Source organism: Sorex araneus, chromosome 11 (assembly GCF_027595985.1).
Source record: "Sorex araneus isolate mSorAra2 chromosome 11, mSorAra2.pri, whole genome shotgun sequence".
NCBI lineage: Eukaryota > Metazoa > Chordata > Mammalia > Eulipotyphla > Soricidae > Sorex > Sorex araneus.
This window is the reverse complement of record NC_073312.1, coordinates 47,877,780-47,900,652: the sequence shown is the minus strand read 5'-3', so window position 1 is coordinate 47,900,652 and position 22,873 is coordinate 47,877,780. Positions and strand designations below refer to the sequence as shown.

At 48.5% G+C, this 22,873-nt stretch overlaps 1 protein-coding gene across 2 annotated transcripts; it reads right to left on the bottom strand.

Annotated features, from left to right (window-relative positions):
* Positions 1-161: 161 nt before the first annotated feature.
* LOC101548830 (tubulin alpha-3 chain) lies at positions 162-22,859 on the bottom strand. 2 transcript variants are annotated; one of them, XM_012932490.2, is made up of 5 exons: positions 22,718-22,859; positions 4,173-4,395; positions 3,454-3,602; positions 2,627-3,307; positions 162-527 (listed from the first exon to the last, which is right to left on the bottom strand). In XM_012932490.2, the coding sequence occupies exons 2-5, from the start codon at positions 4,291-4,293 to the stop codon at positions 231-233; spliced, it is 1,248 nt and encodes a 415-aa protein (XP_012787944.1). In that variant the 5' UTR covers positions 4,294-4,395; positions 22,718-22,859; the 3' UTR covers positions 162-230. The 2 variants fall into 2 exon arrangements, with proteins under 2 accessions (XP_012787944.1, XP_054974698.1); XM_055118723.1 differs by lacking the exon at positions 22,718-22,859 and adding an exon at positions 13,423-13,444.
* Between the last annotated feature and the right edge of the window lie 14 nt (positions 22,860-22,873).

The following is a 22,873-nucleotide window of genomic DNA, read 5'->3' as shown; positions in this document are numbered from 1 at the left end:
GAGGGGCCTCGAAAACGGCCAGCGTGATTTTCAAAATCAGGTGTTCCTGGAACTGGGCACACCTCTGCGACCTGGAACCTTTCCCTGGGTCTGGGTCACAGAAGCAGCCATGTCACGCACACCCCCCTCCTGGCGCAGCCCCACAAGAGCACCACGAAAGCTTTTTAAGACAGAAACTTTAATGATTGATCTGAGAGCAAAGGGAGGGCCTGCCAGCCCCATGCTCCCGTTCAGTACTCCTCCCCTTCTTCGGCCTCTGCTTCCACGGAATCCACGCCCACCTCTTCATAATCCTTCTCCAGAGCTGCCAAATCTTCCCGGGCCTCCGAGAACTCCCCTTCCTCCATGCCTTCGCCCACGTACCAGTGCACAAAGGCGCGCTTGGCATACATGAGGTCGAACTTGTGGTCCAGGCGGGCCCAGGCCTCAGCGATGGCGGTGGTGTTGCTCAGCATGCACACGGCCCGCTGCACCTTGGCCAGGTCCCCCCCAGGGACAACGGTGGGGGGCTGGTAGTTGATGCCCACCTGGCAGAGAAAGAAGAAAACACTACATTAAGGTTGTCAGCCTCAGGGCTGCTTTCACAGAAATCAAGGCACAGAAGTGTGTGCTGGCGGCTGGCGAAGGCTCCGTTTCCCTGCAAACAGACCCTGGGCCGCTGTGTGCTGGACAAGAAGGGCAGAGAGCTGGTTGCCAGACAAAACAGAACCGGGGAGCCAGCCACCCTGGCTCAGCACCAAGTGGCCTGCGGGCAGTGACTGTGGACAACACCTAACAGTATGCCAGGCAAGAGGCCGGCCCACGGTCTGAAAAGGGACACTGCTCACAACTCTTAAGGTTTTCTCCACAGGCGTCAATAAGATGATGCTCCTGTCTCTGCTGAAGCATCTCCCCCACCACCCCCAGCTGACTGAGGACAGGCTGACCAGGGTTCAATCCCCAACACCCTATATGGTCACCCAAGTCCACCAGGAGTGATCCCTATGCACAGAACTAGGTGTAGCCTGACAACCGGCTGCTATGGGCCCCCACACTCCTACCCCTGGAAAGAGGGACGTTTCTTAGGGAAACTTGGGCCAGGGTACACACAGGGAAATAGACATGCTGCTATTTTGTCATTAGAATATTTCAGACAGACTTTTTAAAATCAAACATTGCATAAGAAAAGTAAATTATATTAAATGTTTACATATGGCTAAAGTGAGATGTGGTCGCAACACTTCATAGTAATGCCAGAACTTTTTGTTTTGTTTTCATATGACTTTTATTATTTGCTTTTGTTTTGGGGCTACACCTTGGGGTGCTCGGGGCTTACTCATAGCTCTGCACTCAGGGATCACTCCTGCAGTACTCCCGATTATATAGAGAGCCAGGGATTGAACCTGGATAGACCACATGCAAACCAAGTGTTTTGTCCACTGTACTATCTTTGGTAATGTAACCTTTTTTTTTAAACAATATTTTTGTTTTGGGGAACAGATAAACAGTTGTAAATTATAACTAATTATAAGTAATTTTATAGGGGTTTTTTGTTTGTTTGTTTGTTTTTTGCTTTTTGGATCACACCTGGCAATGCTCAGGTGTCACTCCTGGCTCTGCACCTGGCAGTGCTCAGGGGACCATATGAGATGCTGGGAATCGAACCCAGGTCCACCGTGTGCAAGGCAAATGCCCTACCCGCTGTGCTATCACTCCAGCTCAAGTAATTTTAAATTAGTTTATTTTAGTTTAAAATATTTTTGTTTATGGGGCCGGAGCGATAGCACAGCGGGTAGGGCGTTTGCCTTGCACGCGCCCGACCCAGGTTCGATCCCGGCATCCCATATGGTCCCCCAAGCTCTGCCAGGAGTAATTCCTGAGTGCAAAGCCAGGAGTAACCCCTGAGCATCGCTGGGTGTGACCCAAAAAGCAAAAAAAAATAAATAAAATATTTTTGTTTACTGTTAGTATACTTTGATGATTATAGTCATGAAAATATGTTTACATGTTTATGTCTTTACTTGATTTCAAAAATCCACCTGAATCATGGACAGTCCTATATTTCTTTTTTGTTTCTTGGTTCACAACTGGTGGTATTCAGGGCTTACTCCTGGATCAGTGCTCAGGAATCAATCGTGGTGAACTCAGAGGACCATATGGGGCACTGGGAAGGGCAGCATACAAAGCACAGTCTTACCTGCTGTGCTCTCATTCTGGCCCTACAGTCTTACATTTTAAGTGCAACCTACATTTCTCATATTAATTCTACAGTCCCCCCACCCCAACCCAAAAACCAAAAAAGAAATCCTTAACATGAAGCTATTCCTGTTAGTCAAAAAAAAAAAAAAAGGGGCTGGAGTGATAGCACAGCGAGTAGGGCGTTTGCCTTGCACGCGGCCAACCCGGGTTCGAATCCCAGCATCCCATATGGTCCCCTGAACACCGCCAGGGGTAATTCCTGAGTGCAGAGCCAGGAGTAACCCCTGTGCATCGCCAGGTGTGACCCAAAAAGCAAAAAAAAAAAAAAAAAAAAACCAGCAAGATAAATGATTGCTTGGGGTCATTATTACGGCTCAGATCTCAGCTCACTGGAACAAGGATGTTCAGCAAAGGGGCAGCACGAGGCAGGGATTGCTGCCAGACCCACCTTAAAGCCCGTGGGGCACCAGTCCACGAACTGGATGGTGCGCTTGGTCTTGATGGTGGCGATGGCGGCGTTGACGTCTTTGGGCACCACGTCCCCCCGGTACAGCATGCAGCAGGCCATGTACTTGCCGTGGCGAGGGTCGCACTTGACCATCTGGTTGGCCGGCTCGAAGCAGGCGTTGGTGATCTCGGCCACCGAGAGCTGCTCGTGGTAGGCCTTCTCGGCCGAGATGACCGGCGCGTAGGTGGCCAGGGGGAAGTGGATGCGCGGGTAGGGCACCAGGTTGGTCTGGAACTCGGTCAGGTCCACGTTGAGGGCCCCGTCGAAGCGCAGCGAGGCCGTGATGGAGGACACGATCTGCCCGATGAGGCGGTTGAGGTTGGTGTAGGTGGGCCGCTCGATGTCCAGGTTGCGCCGGCAGATGTCGTAGATGGCCTCGTTGTCCACCATGAAGGCGCAGTCCGAGTGCTCCAGGGTGGTGTGCGTGGTCAGGATGGAGTTGTAGGGCTCCACCACGGCCGTGGACACCTGGGGGGCCGGGTAGATGGCAAACTCCAGCTTGGACTTCTTGCCGTAGTCCACCGACAGCCGCTCCATGAGCAGGGAGGCGAAGCCGGAGCCGGTGCCACCGCCGAAGCTGTGGAAGATGAGGAAGCCCTGGAGGCCCGTGCACAGGTCAGCCTGCGGGGAGCACAGCAGTGAGGCAGCGCCCAGCAGGGTGGGCCCCGGACCCCCGAGCCCGACCCAGTCACCCCCAGACTGGCCACTCTGGCCCGAGTCTCGCCCTGTACCCTCCGCGCCCAGGACCAGCGCGCGGCCCCCTTCACCAGTTTGCGGATCCGGTCCAGGACCAGGTCCACGATCTCCTTGCCGATGGTGTAGTGGCCCCTGGCGTAGTTGTTGGCCGCGTCCTCCTTCCCGGTGATGAGCTGCTCCGGGTGGAAGAGCTGCCTGTAGGTCCCTGTGCGCACTTCATCTGCAGAGAGGGAGCACGCGTGTGCCGGACACTCCGGGCCAACCGGGAACCCCCTCCACCAGACACGCTCTTCCTCGCGAGTCCCATCTCCCGGGAAACGTGTCTGGGTGACTTGCCGGACACAGGGGTGCTCCTTGCCTCCAGGCAGGGCCCGTGGGCTCTTGGTGCTGGTGCCAGCTCAGCGGGTCCCAGACCTCCACCCGCACAGGCACCGGGCCCCAGGGCCACGCTGTGAGACCAGGTCAGGCTGCAGGGGGATGGCCTCTCACTCGGGGGGCTACTGGAGGCCACTCTGGCAGCTGTCCATGCCCCCACCCCCTTCTCATCTGGAGGATGCCAACCACTGTGCTCTCCTGCCTCGCCCTGTCCGAAGGCAGGGCAGGCTCCTCGTGCAACAGTGGTTCCGGCACCCGACACTGAGGGGTGCCCCACGGCAGGGTCCCGAGGCAGCTTTTCCCACTCAGGTTCCCTGAGGTGGGAGCGTCAGGCCCACGCTCCTGCCAGCCTGGGATTTGCTCACGTCCCTGGCCGCAGCGTCCCACCCTCCCACGAGGTCACCCAAGTGCCTACCGACCACAGTGGGCTCCAGGTCCACAAACACTGCCCTGGGCACATGCTTGCCAGCCCCTGTCTCGCTGAAGAACGTGTTGAACGAGTCGTCCCCACCGCCGATGGTTTTGTCGCTTGGCATCTGCCCGTCGGGCTGAATCCCATGCTCCAGGCAGTACAGCTCCCAGCATGCATTGCCGATCTGGACCCCCGCCTGGCCCACGTGGATAGAGATGCACTCGCGCTGGGGACAGGAACACAGTCATGAGACCCACTTTTACTCACCACAGTAAACATTGTCCATTGAAATACAAACTGCTATTCTAACTTAATTTTTTGGGGGGTCCCACCCAGAGCTCAGGGGTTACTCCTGGCACTGTACTCAGGAATTACTCCTGGCGGTGCTCAGGGAACCATATGGGATGCCAGGAATCGAATCTGGGTCGGCCATGTGCCTGGCAAATGCCCTACTCGCTTTACTATCACTCCAGCCCCCTAACTCAGTATTTGTAAAACTTTTGGGGGGATGTTTTTTAAATCACTCTGGCCTCAACATTTTCTTTTTTCTTTTTGCTGGGAGGCATACCCAGGGATGCTTAGACATTTTTCCTTGCTCTTCCCTTAGGAATCACTCCAGGCAAAGCACAGGGAATCAAACCTGTTTGGCCATGTTCAAGGCAAGTGCCCTACAGCATTTTATTTTTTTAAAAAAATTTTTTAATTTTTTATTTTTTATTGGAGAATCACTGTGATGTACAGTTACAAACTTATGAACTTTTGTGTTTGCATTTCACTCATACAGTTATCATTTACCCAGCATTTTGTTTCTTTTTTGTGTGTGTTGTGCTTTTTGCGTCATATCTGGCAATGTTCAGGGTTTACTCCTGGCTTTGCACTCAGGAATCACACCCAGCGGTGCTCAGGGGACCATATGGGATGCTGGGAATCAAACCCGGGTCGGCTGTGTGCAAGGCAAACGCCCTACCCCCTGTGCTATCGCTCCAGCCCCTGCATTTTGTTTCTTAATGTTTTCTCAGACAATCCATCTCATCAACCTCCAGTGATCACTTTATATCAGAATACTGTTATCCAATATGGACCGAAACACTATTGAACTATGAATAGACCTAGTCATAAACTTGTATCCCAGGCAATTTGTAAAAACTGTTAACCTATAAAACATGCCTTAGGGGCCAGGGAGATGTCTCAAAGGCTGGCTGCACCAGGCCCCATGGCTAATGCCTGGCATCACATATCCCCACCAACCCCCCTCACTGCTGGATAAGACGCTCAGCATCAGTTAGCCTGAGGACTGAACTGTCGGGCCCGCCTGTTGGACCTGCATGGCTGGGAGCAGCCCTGGGGCACGGAGTACTGCAGGGGAGCTGTACTGCACAATAGCATACACAGTGCAGAAACATTCCTTCCGCCGAGAGATGACTTGCTTTCCTGCCTGTCTGGCAAGGCCTGAAGAATCCCAGAGCAGTTGTCAGCCGCCAGACGAAGTCGTGATTCCTCACAGCCCTCCAACTGCCCCCAAAACTGTGTGGGAGTTTCCAGGCCATGGAAGAGGGAGCAGAGTCAGCCCTGCCCCATGGACCCAGTTCAGGGGGCCTGTGCCAAGAGGAGGCTTCGGCATCAGGGAGGCTGAGGCAGTGGAAGCTAGGAAGAGAGTGACCCAGGACACTGGGGCAGCTATCAGCAGAGAATGCCACCAGCCCACAGAGTGCCCCCCCACCCCAATCTAGCACCCAATAACAATACCAGTGTCTGGTATCCAGTTTCAAAACACACAAACACACATTTTTAAGGGCCCTGAAATGAGACCATGTGAAGAGAAAAATCAATCAGTAGTTGGGCGTTCACCTTTCACGCGGCCGACCCGAGTTTGATTCCTCTGCCCCTCTTGGAGAGCCCGGCAAGCTACCAAGAGTATCGAGCCCGCCAGGGCGGCAGAGCCTGGCAAGCTACCCCTGCATATTGGATATGCCAAAAACAGTAACAGTAAGTCTCTCAATGAGAGACATTACTGGTGCCCACTCGAACAAATCAATGAGCAACAGGATGACAGTGATGACAGTGATGATGACAGTCCACAGTGATACTACAGGAGTTAAGGCACTTGGTTTGAATCCTCTACACCACATATGGTCCCCCAAGCACTGCCAGGGGACATTCCTGAGCAGAGGAATGCTGGGTGCCAAACCTGCTCCCTGCAGCAGAGCAATCGGACTGGGCAAGGCCAGGGAGTTGGCTCACAGGGAGGGAGGGCTGGCCTCACATGCAGAGACCCCAAGTCAACTCTCAGCACAGGGCCCCCTGAGCACTGCTAGGTGCGGCCTCCAGCAACACTGGGCCTGAGTGCACATGAGCAGGTCCCAGCCCTGAACTTTTGGGCTGAGTGTCCCCAAGAGGGCCCTTAGTCTTCATGAGAACTACTTGGGAGACACCCACACACAAAAACAGACTCAGAAATGACAGATGTAGGATTATTAAACAGGAACATTAAAATATGTTCATATGGGTAAAGGAGGGAAAATAACAAGGTCAGGAGGGACACTGTGCTGTGAAAGAGACCTAAATCAAACAAAGATCAGTATCTGATATTTTACAAAAATACAAGAAGTGGGGCTAACAGCAGGTGATGTATTACAGAGGAAGGATTAGAGGGTGATTTTTAAAGGTTCTGGACGTGGTGATGATGGTTATATAACAGGCAGATATACAGCCTACTGTATATAGGAACAGACTACTTGGACTTGGACACTAAGCCATAGTCCAGAGGGTGGTTGCCTTATACACGGTCAACCTTGGTTTGATCCCTGGCTTCTTGCATGCCCCCCAGACCCACCCGGACTGACCCCTTAACACACAACTGGGTATAAGCACTGAGGAACGCAGCGTATGACCTAAACACAAATAAACAAGAAACACTACTTAAAAGTGGTAACAACAGGGGGTTGGAGCAATAGTACAGCATATAGGAGGCAGGACGCTTATCTTGCACGTGGGTAGCCAACCCTGGATTAATCCCTGGCATCTCATATGGTCCCCTGAGCCCTGCCAGGAATGATCCCTAGGCAGAGCCAGGAGTAAGGCCTGAGCATAGCCAGGTGTGGCTTAAATACAAAAATCAAAACCAAAGAAATGTTAAAAGTAAATTTTGGGTCATCTAAATCTTACTAAAGGAAAAAAAGTGATCTTCAACAATAAAAAAAAGTCATAGTGACACATGCAAGAACATGAATAAATCTCAAAATAATCACAATAAAGAAGTAACAAAAAACTCAATGCTGTCACACATGTACAACTCCAGAAAACAGAGAAAAGCAAACTAAGGTCAGGGCAGGTAGGAGGCTTTACAAAGGGGTACAAGGAGGGGCCGGAGCGATAGCACAGCGGGTAGGGCGTTTGCCTTGCATGCGGCCAACCCGGGTTCGATCCCCGGCATCCCATATGGTCCCCCAAGCACCGCCAGGAGTAATTCCTGAGTGCAAAGCCAGGAGTAACCCCTGAGCATCGCTGGGTGTGACCCAAAAAGCAAAAAAAAAACAAAGGGGTACAAGGAAACCGGGAGTGGATATAGATATGTTTTATATATATATATATGTATATATACATATATATATAATGAGGTGATAGTTTTCTCGGGTTAAGTCAATAAATGTTAAATCTTGTCAAAGCACATACTTCAATTTTGTCAATAAAATTAGAAAAGAAAGTAAAGGACTTTCACACATTTGAAATTGGATAAATTAGATCATATGGCAAGAAAATATTAAAGCAATTTCCTTTGGAGAGCAGAAAAACAATGCTAGAAGGAAAACTGGAACTATACAAAGCAAGAACTCCAAAATTGCTAAAAACGTGGGAAAGCATGACTTTTTAACCATATCTCAAGTTTTTTAATGAATGTTAAAGAAAAAAATGATTTATTTCAATTTTAGGATTCATATAGAAATAAAAAATGACAACAGCACAAAGACTGAAAAAAGAGAAATGAAAATGTTGTATATTGTTAAGTGATAAGATACTATCACTTCAATGTAGACTGATACAAACTGAAAATTATAGCCCCAAAGAATCACAAAATAAATACAGATGATGAAGTGGAATAACTAAAAAATGAATAAAGAAGACAAAAGGGGGCTGGAGCGATAGCACAGCGGGTAGGGCGTTTGCCTTGCACGCGGCCGACCCAGGTTCGAATCCCAGCATCCCATATGGTCCCCTGAGCACCGCCAGGGGTGATTCCTGAGTGCAAGAGCCAGGAGTGACCCCTGTGCATCGCCGGGTGTGACCCAAAAAGAAAAAAAAAAAAGAAGACAAAAGGCGGAGGCTGGAGCAATAGCACAGCGGGTAGGGCATTTGCCTTGCACATGGCCGACCCGGGTTCAATTCCCAGAATCCCATATGGTCCCCTGAGCACCGCCAAGGGTGATTCCTGAGTGCAGAGCCAGGAATAACCCCTGTGCATCTCCGGGTGTGACCCAAAGAGCAAAAAAAAAAAAAAAAAAGGGCATCACAAGTGTTCTGGAGCCTAGGGGACCTCAGTGGCTAAATGCCTGCTCGGAGACAAAAGGCGGCAGGTCTCACCCCACGCAGCCATGACCACAAGAGAGCAGGGTCTGGCTCTAGGGCACTGCAAGCGAGTACACACTCCACGACCTAGTGTGCAAGCCTGTGACCCAGCGGGAGACCCCAGTCAAGGAACTGCTGGACCTCACAAGGCCTACTCCAACCAGAAGAGGGGGAAAATTCTCAGGATCAGATTTCCAAATTATGCAAAAGGAAAAAAAGAAAAAGAACAGAAATAAATATAAAACAGGAGGAAGACAATAAAGCCTTAATTCACCTGAACAAATTGGTAATTCTCCTGCCAATGGATGCAGTAAAAAAGAGAAGACACAAATGACTAATTTCAACCATGAGTGACTATGACTACCAAGACAAAGATATTAACACGCTATAGGTACCATGAACAACCCATGGCAATACATCTTTTTTTTGGAAGAGAAAAAAAGAGGCGGTTTTATATATATTTTTTTCTCCCCAACTAAACAGACTTTTTAAACAGACCAGTCACTCTGGTTATTTTCTTTTTTAAAAAACTTATTCTTGGGGCCGGAGCGATAGCACAGCGGGTAGGGCGTTTGCCTTGCACGCGGCCGACCCGGGTTCGATCCCCGGCATCCCATATAGTCCACCAAGCACTGCCAGGAGTGATTCCTGAGTGCAAAGCCAGGAGTAACCCCTGAGCATCGCTGGGTGTGACCCAAAAAGCAAAAAAAAAAAAAAAAAACTTATTCTTACATCTGACCATGTTAAACAAACTACCATTAAACACACTACCAAAGTTCACTCAAAATAGTGAGAAAGGGCCAAAGGCCTCATAACAAGACACCAGTCCACATAAGTGAGGCGGGATGGTGAAAAGGGAGGGGTGCTGGGTTCTTGGGGGAGGGAGGTGGGTACACTGGTGATGGATGTGGTGCTGGAATTAAGTGCATGAGAAACCATTATTAACAATCTCAGGGGCTGGAGCAATAGCACAGCAGGTAGGGCATTTGCCTTGCACGCAGCCGACCTGGGTTCAGTTCCCAGCATCCTATATGGTCCCCTGAGCACCGCCAGGGGTAATTCCTGAGTGCATGAGCCAGGAGTAACCCCTGTGCATCGTTGGGTGTGACCCAAAAAGCCAAAGAAAAAAAGAATCTCAGAATCTCAATCAATTAAAATCAACCAAACCACAGAATCTCAATTAAAAAAAAGAGCAGGGGCTGGAGCAGTTGTACAATAGTTAGGGCACTTGTCTTGCATGCAGCAGACTGGGGTTTGATCCGTGATATCCCCAAGGGCCCACCAGAGTGATTCTTGAGCACAGAGGCCTGAGCACAGTCAGGTGGGGCCCAGAAACAAATTTTAAAAGGTTATTTTATTTCAGCTGAACAAACTGAAAATTCTCCTACCAATGGATGCAGGAAAAGAGAAGACACAAATTATTAATCTCAACATGCACAGCAGATGCCCCGGCACTGAGCCCACGGCCAAGGCTGCAGTTCAGCCATTGGCATCTGCTCTGCATGCTGGAGGCCCTGGGTTTGATCCTTGGCACAAGAAATAAAACCTGCAATCAAGAGGACCACATCCTGACCCAGACTTTAAGCACACATGGATTACTTTCCCATCATATAATTATGATTACACTACAGTTTAGAAATCTCAAGTGACTTCAGATAGTCTAATTTTCTAACAGCCACTGTGATCTCCTAGTACTTATGACCAACCATCTGGAAGCCCAGTAATTCTGGTGGTTTTTTTTTTTTTTTTTTTTTTTTTGCTTTTTGGGTCACATCTGGTAATGCTCAAGGGCTACTCCTGGCTCTGCACTCAGTGTTCGGGGGACCATATGGGTTGCCAGAGATCGAATCTGGGTTGGCCGTATGCAAGGCAAACGCCCTCCCCATTGTACTATTGCTCTGGCCTGAAGCCTAGTAATTCTGCTTCTGCCCTCATCCTTGGTATCATCATTCCATCATGTAATCCTATTTGTTTTCGTTGTTTTCCCAGTAATATCTGCATAATTTTTAAGTTTTCGGTTTTGTGCCACACCTGGCAGTGTACTGGGCTTACTTGTGGCTCTGTGTTCGGGGACCACTCCTGGCAGAGCTCAGAGTCCTTGTGTAGTACCAGGGATCAAACCCAGGTCCCCTGCACACAAGGCAAGTGCCTTAACCTTACACAATTTTTTGGTTATTTTTGTTGCTTTTGTGCTCAGGACAATTTCTCACTCATTGCCGGGAAGCCAGCACCGTTTTGTTTTGTTTGAGTGGGGAGGACTGGGGCTCCACCCAGCAGTGCTAAGGGGTTATTCCTGGCTCTGTGGTCAGGAGTGACTCCTGACATGGCTCTGGGGTCCCTACATGGTGTCCAGGATTTAAACTTGAGTCAACCAAATGCAAGGCAAATGCCCTACTTCCTGTAATATCTCTCTGGACCCACATCTTTTTTCCCTAAAAAAGCTTCACATGAGGAGCTGGAGCGATAGCACAGAGAGTAGGGCATTTGCCTTGCTCGAAACCAACTCAGGTTCAGTCCCTGGCATCCCATCTGGTTCCCTGAGCACCAGCAGGATACATTCCTGAGTGCAAGGCCAGGAATAATCCCTGAACAACACTGGGTGTGACCCAAAAAGCCAGGTAAATAAATAAAGCTTTACATGATGACCAACCCCACTTTTTTGCAAATAAAGTGCAATATCTGTGACAGTCATGTGGTAAAGTGGTAAGCAAGAAACTAATGGCATGGTCATCATTCAATCTAGTTGTAATTTAAAAATATATAATGAGCTGGGGGTGGGGGATGGAAATCTTTGTTTTTACCAGAGACTGAGCAGAGGGACAAATATTTGAGAAGGTAATGAAACTCGTAAAAAAACTCTTAGATGCATATCATAGAATTGAAAAATAAAACTTGGGGCTGGAGCGACAGCACAACGGGTAGGGCATTTGCCTTGCATGCTGCCAACCCGGGTTCGATTCCCAGCATCCCATATGGTCCCCTGAGCACCGCCAGGAGTAATTCCTGAGTGCAGGGTCAGGAATAACCCCTGTGCGTCACCAGGTGTCACCCAGAAAGCAAAAAATAAAATAAAATAAAACTTACTTCTGGAGTTTCCATTCAATTTATCTCAAGTCACAATCCCTTCTGAGAAACAGGAAGGGGCTAGAGACAGGTTAAGGCACTTGCCTTGCATTTGGCACACTCTGGGTTGGATCCCCCTCTATCATACACTGTATGTATGTATGAGTAGCTAGAGGGGTCAGTCCTGAGCCAGGAAAGAGGAGCCCACGAACACCACAGAACGTGCCCCCCCAGAAGAAATGCAGGAGAGATACTTGGGGGGTCACTGATAAAAAACTGTATATGATTTCAATAGTAACTTAGGTCAACTATGAGCTGAGGATATAAAAGCAAACTTTACTAATTTTGGGAGGGCCACACCTGGCAGTGCTCAGGGGTTGCTCCCTGCGATTGCAGGGTGGGGGGAACCACACGACTGAGGACGGGACAGGGGAAGACATTTGGTACTCCTGGAGGACTCAAGGGACCATATGGTATGCCAAGGATAGAACCCTGGTTGGCTACATGCAAGGCAAGCATCCTATCCACTAGACTCTTGCTCTAGCCCCAAAACAATATAAAGGCAAAGCCTACCCTGCTTTGGAGTATTGATGATATAAGGAAATCTGGCATTATCTACTGTCACTGTCATCCCGTTACTCATCGATTTGTTGGAGCAAGCACCAGTGCACCAGTAACGTCTCTCATTTGTGAGACTTATTGTTACTGTTGTTGGCATATCCAATACGCCACGGGTAGCTTGCCAGGCTCTGCTGTGCGGGCCCAATACTCTCGGTAGCTTGCCGGGCTCTCCGAGAGGGGCGGGGGAATCGAACACGGGTCGGCCGAGTGAAAGGCGAGCGCTCTACCGCTGTGCTATCTTTCCAGTCTGCATTATCTACAAAAACTATTATCTATAGACTTCCCACGGAGTTGCTCCTTACAGCTTTATGTGTCATGCACTGTGAACCACCCAAGTACCCACAGCAAAGGCTGCACTGCTGCCTCCATGGTGGAACAGTACACTCTGAGTAACAATGCACATGGGGGACCAGATAAGGATCAAACCTTGTTCGGCCACGTGCAAGGCAAGAGCCCTGCCCCCTGCACTACCGCTTCCGCTTCCGGTTCTTAGTCTGTTTACTTGGTTTTGTTTTTAATCTCACTGGGGAGGGGGCTGGGCCACACCTAGTGGGCCTGGGGGAGGGGATGCTCCCTGTGGTACCGGGGCGACTGTTTGGTGCCGGGGAACCAGGCTTTGGCAGCATGCAAAGCAAGCACCTTAAGTTCTGTACTATCTCTCCAGACCTGGTTTTGACTTTTTTAAGTATAAACGAACAACCAATAAACAAACAAAACCCCACGTTCTATGGAGGAAGCAGGATCCTCAACATATATGGTTTTCTAGCATTCCTATTTCAAGACTCGTCAGTATTGTCTGCACAAGATGCTCACAGGGACTAACAGGAGAGCTGGTGCCGCTTAGCGGAGAGTTTGCAAGGCAGAGACCCAGACGGCTGCACCAGCGGCGTGTGCCCGCTTGCTCCTGGCGTTATCTGGCCAAGCATACGCCCCAATGCTACCATGGGCCAGTGCCCCACAGCACCACCTCCCGCGACGGCCACCCTCACCCTGTCGCCCGCCATACCATGGTGGTCGCTGCTGGGTTGCGCCGCACTCCACCTCCGCTCAGTCCAACGCCAAGAGATCAACTGCCAGCCCCACCACGCCAAGCAGCACGTCGTGATTGGCTCTCCGCCCCCACAACTGCCATTGGCTCTGACCGCCCGACGGGGGGGCGGAGCCCAGACCTGAAGCCCAACCAGAATCGGCTGTTCTCACAGGTGACTGAAACAGCCACACGGATTGGTTAAGTCTTTGGGCGGGAAGAGGCGCCTTCAATTAATTTCTCGTGCAGAGTTGGCGGGAATCGGCGTGATTGACGCCTGGGGAGGAGCTGCTGCTGAGACAAGGAAGCAGTCGGTGGTCAGCCCGGCCTCTTGCTTCTGTGGCTGACACCGTTGCACCCAACAATATAATCCTCCAAGAAACGTACTTAAGAGTGGTCTTTACAGGATGTCAGAAGTTATAGGGGCTGCAGACTTCAGCTTATGCAAATACATAAAACGACTATAAGGCTAGCAACCTTTTTCATAAGGTTTCTGAAATGGAACTCTGCAAGTATCTTATCACGAGTTACATCTCCAGCCCCCTGTTAGCAACCTTTTACTGATGCTGATGTAAGTATCCTAGGTCACTAAGAACTTTTAAGTTCTGAATCTTGGAGGCAACCATGTGACCTGACTTCTTAAGAACATACAATTCAGGAGTGATACTTTCTCAGAAGGAGGACCTGGGGCCGTGGGTAGGGTGCAAATGGGGATTGATGGCTGGAGGCCATTGTCCACCCACACACCTTGTTTCAACAAGCACACCTCAAACTGCAAAGTCCTGGAAGAGTGACTTTTTGTCACTCTTTGTCCCCAAGATTCTCCCCCATTCCTGCATCAGCGGGAGAATCAGTGCTTACCCCCAAAGAAGAAGAACCCCATCTCTTAACTCTAAGCACACACCCAGAGTGCATTGGAATTTTCATATGAAAGGCTGGACTGAAAAGAAATTAAATGGAATATTAAAAAATAGCTAAAGGGGGGGCAGAAAATAATATGGCTATTGCCCAGGCTACCTGAAGGTGCCCAGGAGCCTCCAGGACTACCTGTGGTAATGCTTGGGTGAATCATGCAGTATTTGGGGTGGACTAGAGTCAACCTTATCCCCTATGTTATCTGCCCTTCCCCCAGCCCATTTTTAAACTGGATTGCTTATCTCTTTATTGTTGAATTATAAGTGTTCTTTTTTTTAAAATTTTATTTTATTTGCTTTTTGGGTCACACCTGGTAATGCATAGGGGTTACTCCTGGCTCTGCACTCAAGAATTACTCCTGGCGGTACTCAGGGGATGCTGGGAATCGAACCCGGGTTGACCACGTGCAAGGCAAATGCCCTACCCGCTGTGCTATCGCTCCAGCTCCAAGTGTTCTTTATTATTTATTTATTTAAAGTTATTCATGATCATTTGTTATTCAATATTTCAACACCAATCCCACCACCATTATACCTTCCCACCAACATTATTTCTAATTTTCCCTACTACCCCTCAAGTTTATAGCAGGTCCTCAGTAATTTATTTTATATTGCTTGTTATAAATAATTTGCTAAAAATGCTTTCTTAGGAGAAAGTGAAGATTGTTGTATATCACCATGGAGCCATTAAATCCCTGATAAGAGATTACTAACATGTTGCTACAGGTTAAGCCTTGAGTATTTATATTTTGTTCATCAAGGTTCATTGCCTTCTACTTTACATCCCATCCAATGTTGTGTGCTACTCTCAGTTGATCAGTGATGTAGAGTTTGAAGTGTCATGTGGCTGTGAATGTGGCTATGCACTCCGGTAATTTCAAAAGATTGAGTGGGGAGGTACAGCTGGATTAAAGTTTTAACTGGATGATAACTTTGGGTGCCCCTGAAGACTTAGCCTCTCACGGGATCCAGGAGCATCTCTGCAATCTGTTGATCTCTTTCAAGATTTATTTTTGAGTCTCTGGATCATGGCTGGCTAATGAGATTAATTGGCCACAGAGGTGGTTCATGAGTGTGACTGCCAAGGCTTCCAGAAGTACAGGAAAGATGGGGGAGGTAGGCCATCCCCGACTTCATGAAAGCCTGGATATTTCAGTCACAAAACCCAAATCCTGAGTTTTTCAACAGATTAATTTCTCCGATGAGGCTTATCCCCAGTAGTGGAGTCTGGCTGTGAGCATGGCAGTGGTTGAGGAGTGTGAAAGTTTCCAGCTATTAGGGCTCTGATTGGACTGATGCTGGGGTGCTCCAGACAACTCAACCTCGAGCAGGGTACAGAGTCATCTCTGCATAAGTATTCATTATATATTCCGGATATAATGCCTTCATCAGATATAATTTACAAGTATTTTTTCTCTTTCTGCAGATTACCTTTTCACTTTGTTTTTTGTTTGTGGGGATTATCTTTTCTTTTTTCTTTCTTTTTTTTTTGTGGGCTAAATCTGGCTTTGTCCAGGGCTTACTCTTTGATGAGATTTTTTTTTCTTTTTGGGTCACACCTGGTGATGCACAGGGGTTACTCCTGGCTCTGCACTCAGGAATTACTCGTGGCAGTGCTCAGGGGACCATATGGGATGCTCAGAATCAAACCTGGGTTGGTCGAGTGCAAGGCATATGCCCTACCCGCTGTGCTATTGCTCCAGCCCCTGTCCAGGGCTTACTCTTAGCTCTGCACTTAGGGCTCATTTCTAGCAGGACTAAGAGGCCCATATAGGGTGCTATGGATGAAACTTATGCTAGCCGCAAAAAAAGCAAGTGTTCTACCAGCTGTATTATCTCTCCTGACACTCTTTTCACTTCCTTGATGGTGTCCTTTGAAGCATAAAAACTGATAATTTTGGGGTCCAGAGCAACAGTACAGTGGGTAGGGCATTTGCCTTGCGCATAGCTGACCCAGGTTCGATCCCTGGTATCCCATATGATCCCCTGAGCACCAGCAAGGGTAATTTCTTTCTTTTTTGCTTTTTGGGTCACACCCAATGATGCTCAGGGGTCATTCCTAGCTCTGCACTCAGGAATTACTCCTGGCGGTGCTCGGGGGACCATATAGAATGCTGGGGATAAGAACCTGGGTCAGCCGCGTGCAAGGCAAACGCCCTACCCGCTGTACTATTGCTCCAGCCCCCAGCAAGGGTAATTTCTGAGTTCAGAGCCAAGAGTAATCCCTGAGCATTTCCAGGTGTTACCCAGAAAGAAAAAAAAATGCTGATAATTTTGATGAATGATCTACAATTTTATTAGGTTGTTTCAAATTTTGGTATTTTATTAAGAAATTGTTACTTAGGAGTTGGGGAAAGAGCTCAAGGCATAGCACATGACTTGCATGTGTGTGGTCCTAAGTATGATCTGGGCACTACATACCTCCCCCAGTACCATCAGGTAGAGCCCAACCCCCAACCCCCAAGCGCCTAGCCAGGTGTGACCCCTCTACAAGAAAGAAATGGGAACTGGAAAGATAACGCAGGGGTCACATTGCATGCAGATGATCTTGGTTCAATTGATCCCTGGCACCACATGGGCCACCGCACCGCACATCCCCAGGAGCAGCCCTGGAGACCCCTGAAGCCCCGCCAGGGTGGCACATTCTTGGGTTCTCACATTAAGCCATCAGCCAGGTTGGCCAAGAATTCCCGGGCGTGCCCCAGGTGTCCTGGGCACTATTTGTCCTCCCAGCAACAAGAAAACATAACTTAATCCAAGGACATAAAGACTTTACTTCTATGTTTTCCTCTAAGAGTTCGTTAAGAGTTTAAGCTATTGGGGCCGGAGTGATAGCACAGCGGGTAGGGCATTCGCCTTGCACGCGGCCAACCCGGGTTCGATCCCCGGCATCCCATATGGTTCCCCAAGCACCGCCAGGAGTAATTCCTGAGTGCAAAGCCAGGAGTAACCCCTGAGCATCGCTGGGTGTGACCCAAAAAGCAAAAAAAAAAAAAAAAAAAGAGTTTAAGCTATTCTATTATATTGCTACCTCGGCAGGCATTCTGTGAAGTGCCTGGTCTACAAGGAACTTAAGCTGGTAATAGTTCCTCCGGAGGTTGCACGCTCTAGATAACAGCCAGAAGTCACAAGTAAATGTGAGTTTCTGATAAGATTCCCCGAACAGCCCTTATGATAAGCATTCATCCCCCCACACCCCCCATCCTGTCTGTCGGGGGTCCTTTCCCCTGTGTGCCGTTAGATAAAACCTCCACGAGACTTATCAAACCCTGCTCTTTTTGTTTGTCTCCACCTATCCTGTCTTAGCCCTGGAACGCCAGAGCACTCAGCCTGCAAGCCCTAATAAAGGCATGTGTCCTGGGTCTTGGCACACTCTGCCTGCACCCTGCCTTACCCTCTGGCAGGGCCCTTAGAGTGCACTGTGTACCGCCTCCAGGGCCCAGTAATTAACTTCTCTGTGTCCATTCCATTGTGGTTTTTGTTGTTGTTGTTAACCCAAGGCACACCCTCCAGCCTCTCTGTAGTGAGTTTATGGTTTCAGCTTTAATATGAAATCTTCTATCCAGTAATTAGTTACTGTTTGTCTGTGATGTGGTACACAGTTTCCACAAATTAATTCATATGCACGTGTATATCCAGTCACCCCAGCACAGTTCATTGAAAAGATTATTTAGTGAGAAACCCATAAGACTCTGCAGTCTCTTGCACCCACGCCTGGCTGTCTTCACCAGGGCCCCTTGGAGGGGGTGGGTTGAGTTTCTCTCCCCTCTCCCAAGCAGAGCCCCCACAGCTGAAGACCTCCAGAGCACAGCCACAGTCATGCTCAAGGCCCCTCTCCACACGTTCGGACGAGCAAGGAACCGGCAGAGGAACCCAGGTGTGTGGGACCTGGGGCTGAGATCTCCAAGCCTGCTTGGATCAGGACTGGGCCTCTTGCACCCAGATCCCCCATTTTCCAGTAGCTAGACGGTCACACCCAGAAACTGCCTCCGGCACTGTGTAATCCCATCAACGGCCAACATCCAGAGATTATAAAACCAAGCTCCCTTATATCCTAGTTCTCCCTCTCGGAGAACCTAGCAAGCTACCGAGAGTTTCCTGCCTGCATGGGAGAGCCTGGAAAACTCCCCATGGCATATTCATATGCCAAAACCAGTAACAATGATGGGTCTCATTCCCCTGACCCTGAAAGAGCTTCCAATGCGGCACCGTTGGGAAGAACAAGTAAAGAGAGGGTTCTAAAATCTCAGGGCTAGGACGAATGGAGACATTACTGAGACCACTTGAGAAAATCAATGATCAACGGGACGATGATGATAATGATGGGAACCCATACCCAGAGATGACCAGGGGTTACTCCTGGATCTGCACTCAGGAATTACTCCTGGTGATGCTTGGGAGACTATAAGGGATGTTGGGGATTGAACATAGGTCAGCTGCATGCAAGGCAAGTGCCCTACTCTCTTTAGGGGTCCAGCCCCAAAAGACTATTCTTTTCCCTATTGAACTGTTTTGGCATCTTTGTAAAAAATCAACTGTGGTGATGGGGCTACAGAGATAATATAGTGGTTAGGGCATTTACTTTGCACACGGATGACCTAGGTTCAATCCCCAGTATCCCATATGGTTCCCAAGCACCACCAAAAGTAATTCCTGAGTGCAGAGCCAGGAGTAACACCTGGGCATTGCTGTGTGTGTGGCTCAAACCCACCCCACCCCCCAAAAAATTAACTAGTGGTCCAGAAAGATGATTCAAAGGGTTAGAGCACATACTTTGCTTGTGAGGGTTCTGGGTTTGATCCCTAGCACCACATGGCCCCTAGCGTATTGCTCAATGCAGCCCTGAAGGCCCCCTGAGTATGATCAATGTGGAGGTCCCTGAGCACCTTTAGGCAATCCTGGTGATTCCCAGAATGCAGACTCCATGCACCAGATGTCTGGCCCTGTTGGTCCGAATTGCAGGGGGGAGTAACAACAGATCTGAAAAGATCGCATACAATGATTCCAACTCTGTGAGAAAGAAAATATAAATGGCTGCTGCGAGTTCATGGGGCTAAAAGGATGACTAGGCAGAGCACAGAGAAATTTTAGGACTGTGAAACAATTCTGTGTGAATCTAGAATGGTAATGGCGGGTTTATGGCAATGCACATGTGTCAGACACCAAGCCTACGCTCTCATGAAAATTTGGGACTTTAGCTGATGGTGGTATGTTCAGACAGTTTCCTTGACAGTAACAAGTATACCTCACATGGGAGATGTTGATAGTGGGGGAGGTTGTAAGGAGGGGTGGGGGGACAGACAGAACTCTCAATACCTTCTCCTCAATTTTGCTGAGAACCTAAAATTGCTCTTAAAAATAAAGTCAAGGGGGCTGGAGTAATAGCATAGCGGGTAGGGCGTTTGCCTTGCACGCGGCCGACCCGGGTTCAAATCCCAGCATCCCATATGGTCCCCTGAGCAACGCCAGGAGTAATTCCTGAGTGCAGAGCCAGGAGTAACCCCTGTGCATCGCCGGGTGTGACCCAAAAACCAAAAAAAAATAAAAAAAAAAAAATAAAGTCAGGGACCAATAAATAGTACAGCAGTCAAGGCCCTTGCTTTGCATGTAGCCAAGCCATGTTCAAGTCCTGACATTGCATTTGATCTCTCAGTTCCTGCCAGGAGTCATCCCTGGATGCAGAGCCATGACTTACCCTGAGCACCGCTGGGTGTGGCTCAAAACCCAAGAAATATATGTGTATGTATATAAGTATATATATATATATATTTTGCATCAGACATATAGTAAAGATTTATAGTGCCTGCCTTGAGTCCTGCCACCCATGATTAGAACCCTGAATACCACTAGGGGCCATTCCTAAGCAGAGCTAGGAATAGTCCCTGAATACATTCAGGTGTGGCCCACATCCCTCTCCAAATAAAATTCATTTTTAAATGATTGACCATATATTTAAACTGGCCATAGTTGAAAAATATGAGCATTATTTTTGGGGTCTTAATTGTATGCCACTGATCTATATGTCTACTCTTATTTCAATAAGGTGATGACTTGATTACTAGTTATGTCATGAGGTTGGAAATCATGAAGTATGAGTCCTCTGACTTTGTTCTTTTCCTTTCTTCTTTTACTTCTTTTTATCTTGTTTTGTTTTGTTTTGTTTTGAGAGGAGGCACACTTTGTTGTGTTCAATGCTTACTCCTGGCTCTGACCTCAGGGATCACTCTGACAGTGCTCAGGGGATATTATGTGGTGCAGGGGATCTAACCTAGATCAGCTGCGTGAAAGCAAAGGTTCTGCTTACTATACTATTGCTCCAGCCCTGACTGTTCTTTTTCAAAATGGTATTGAACGTCTCCCTCCGCCGAGATGTAATCCTTGTGGCCGCACATGTGCAGCCTCTTCGCTGCTGCACGACCATGGCCCCGGAGGCCAGCTAAACTACTTTGGGCACCAGCAGCTTCTTGCAGAAATGTCTCTAGACTGTGAACTGAGCCCCGGCCACCATCTTATGACGACCACAAAAGGGAGGTACGATCTTACAGTGATGCAATTTCTGGCAGAAATTTCCCTGGACTTAGTTACTAAAATACAGAAATCCATATCTCTTCATTGTCAGCAATGGAAAACAAATTATCAAATGCTTTCTTTTCAACAGGTCTGACTTTGGGAGGGGGGGGGAACTCCAAACAATAATAGTGAGTTTTTTTGTGAAATATTGAGTGTAATCAAAGTAAAGAGAAAAGTAAAATGAAATTTATCAGCTACACAGGTTGGGGGTGCGGGGCGGGGTGGGGGGAGGTATACTGGGACTCCTGGTGGTGGAATATGTGCACTGGTAAGCAATGGGTATTTGAGCATTGTATAACTGAGACTTAAGCCTGAAAGCTTTGTAACTTTCCACATGATGATTCAACAAAAAAAATTTTTTTTAAAGATGGTATTGAAAACTCTTGGTTTCTTGTATTTCTATGTGACTGTTAAGATCAGGTTGACATTTCTGCAAAACAGATTTGCACAACAGATTTTTCAGCTCAGGGGTTGCTCCTGGGGCTTCTCAGGGAAATATGTGTTACTAGAGACCAATGCTGGGGCTCCTGTATGCTTAACCCCCTTACCTTGATAAAATGATCCTTTTTGATGTTTTGTAAGCCAAATTTTTTCCTTAATTTTATTCTGTATATTTTGTTCCTCACAAGTAGAAATATGTTAAATACATTCTTATCAGTTTCAGTATTGTGTAATTGATAGATAAAATTATAAGAAAGAAAGGCATGTTTATTCCTAGCATGCTAAGGAACTTTATAAATCTTCAATAATGAATCAGCATCTCATTTATAAAATTAATAAAATTATAAAAGGGCAGGAGGGAGCGGCACAGAGACAGTATAGCATGTTGGGCGCTAGCCTTGCCAAATTCAGATATACAGATCCCCAGCACTGTATATGGTCCCTCAAGCACCACCGGGAGTAATCCCTGAGCACAGAGTCAGGAGTAAGCCCTAAAGACCTTTGGGTGTGGCACAAGACAAAGAAAATACGTTTCTTTTCTTTTATTCTTTTTTTTTGGGGGGGGCGGAGGAGCAGCCACACCCGATGATGCTCAGGAGTTACTCCTGGCTCTGCACTTAGGAATTACTCCTGCTGGTGCTTGGGGGATTACATGGGATGCTGGGGATCAAACCTAGGTTGGCTGCATGCAAGGTAAACGCCCTACCTGCTGTACTATTGCTCCAGCCCAACAAAATAAGTTTCTTTTAGTTTTTTGCCACACTCAGTGGTGCTGAGGCGGTACTTCCGCCTGCGTGCTCAGGAATAACTTCTGGTGAGCATAGTGGACCATATAGGGTGCAGGGGATAGAATTCGAGCCGGCCATGTGCAAGGCAAGTACCCTACCCACTATGCTATCACTCCAACCCCAACAAAATTGGGGCTGTTATAGAAATGAGGGGTGTTGTAGAAGGACAAATACCCCAGTCAAGAGTGAACAATCTTTTTCTTTTGTTTCTGAGCCACACCCAGTGGTTCTCAGGGGTTACTCCTGACTCTGCATTCAGAAATCACTCCTGGCACAGCTCTGGGGACTATACGGGATGCTGGGAATCCCCCGGCTTGACAGTATGCAATGCAAGTGCTCTACACACTGTACTGTCCTCCAGCCCAGGAGTGAATAACCTTGATAGGGGAATTTGATAGCATGGACATGGGCATGGCTGGACACTCAGAGCCTTGAGTAGGAAGTGTTGGAGTCCCCCAGGATCTTTAGGCCTGACATGTGCTCCTCACTTAGAAAGGGGTGTCACTGGGGTTCAAGGGGCCCTACTGGCAAGAGGGCTATGGAGCCCAGGAAACTGCTTACCTCCTTTCGATCTTTCGCACTTTCTGCAGCACCGGGCTCAGAGGAAGCAGCTTAGACCTGGGAAGGCTGGCCCTGAAGGAGGGTGGCACGGTGCCACCCATTGTCCAGGACACGACGGGCTGCCCAGGCCCTCCCGTTCCCGAGTCTGGTCCGGAG

What these genes read in the sequence shown, in the direction of transcription:
- LOC101548830 (XM_055118723.1), bottom strand. An exon ending in CCTGGAGCCCACTGTGGTCG is followed by an intron (nt 3,603 to 4,172) that starts GTAGGCACTTGG and finishes CCCTCTCTGCAG; the next exon opens with ATGAAGTGCGCACAGGGACC. An exon ending in GGTGCCCCACGGGCTTTAAG is followed by an intron (nt 528 to 2,626) that starts GTGGGTCTGGCA and finishes TTTCTCTGCCAG; the next exon opens with GTGGGCATCAACTACCAGCC.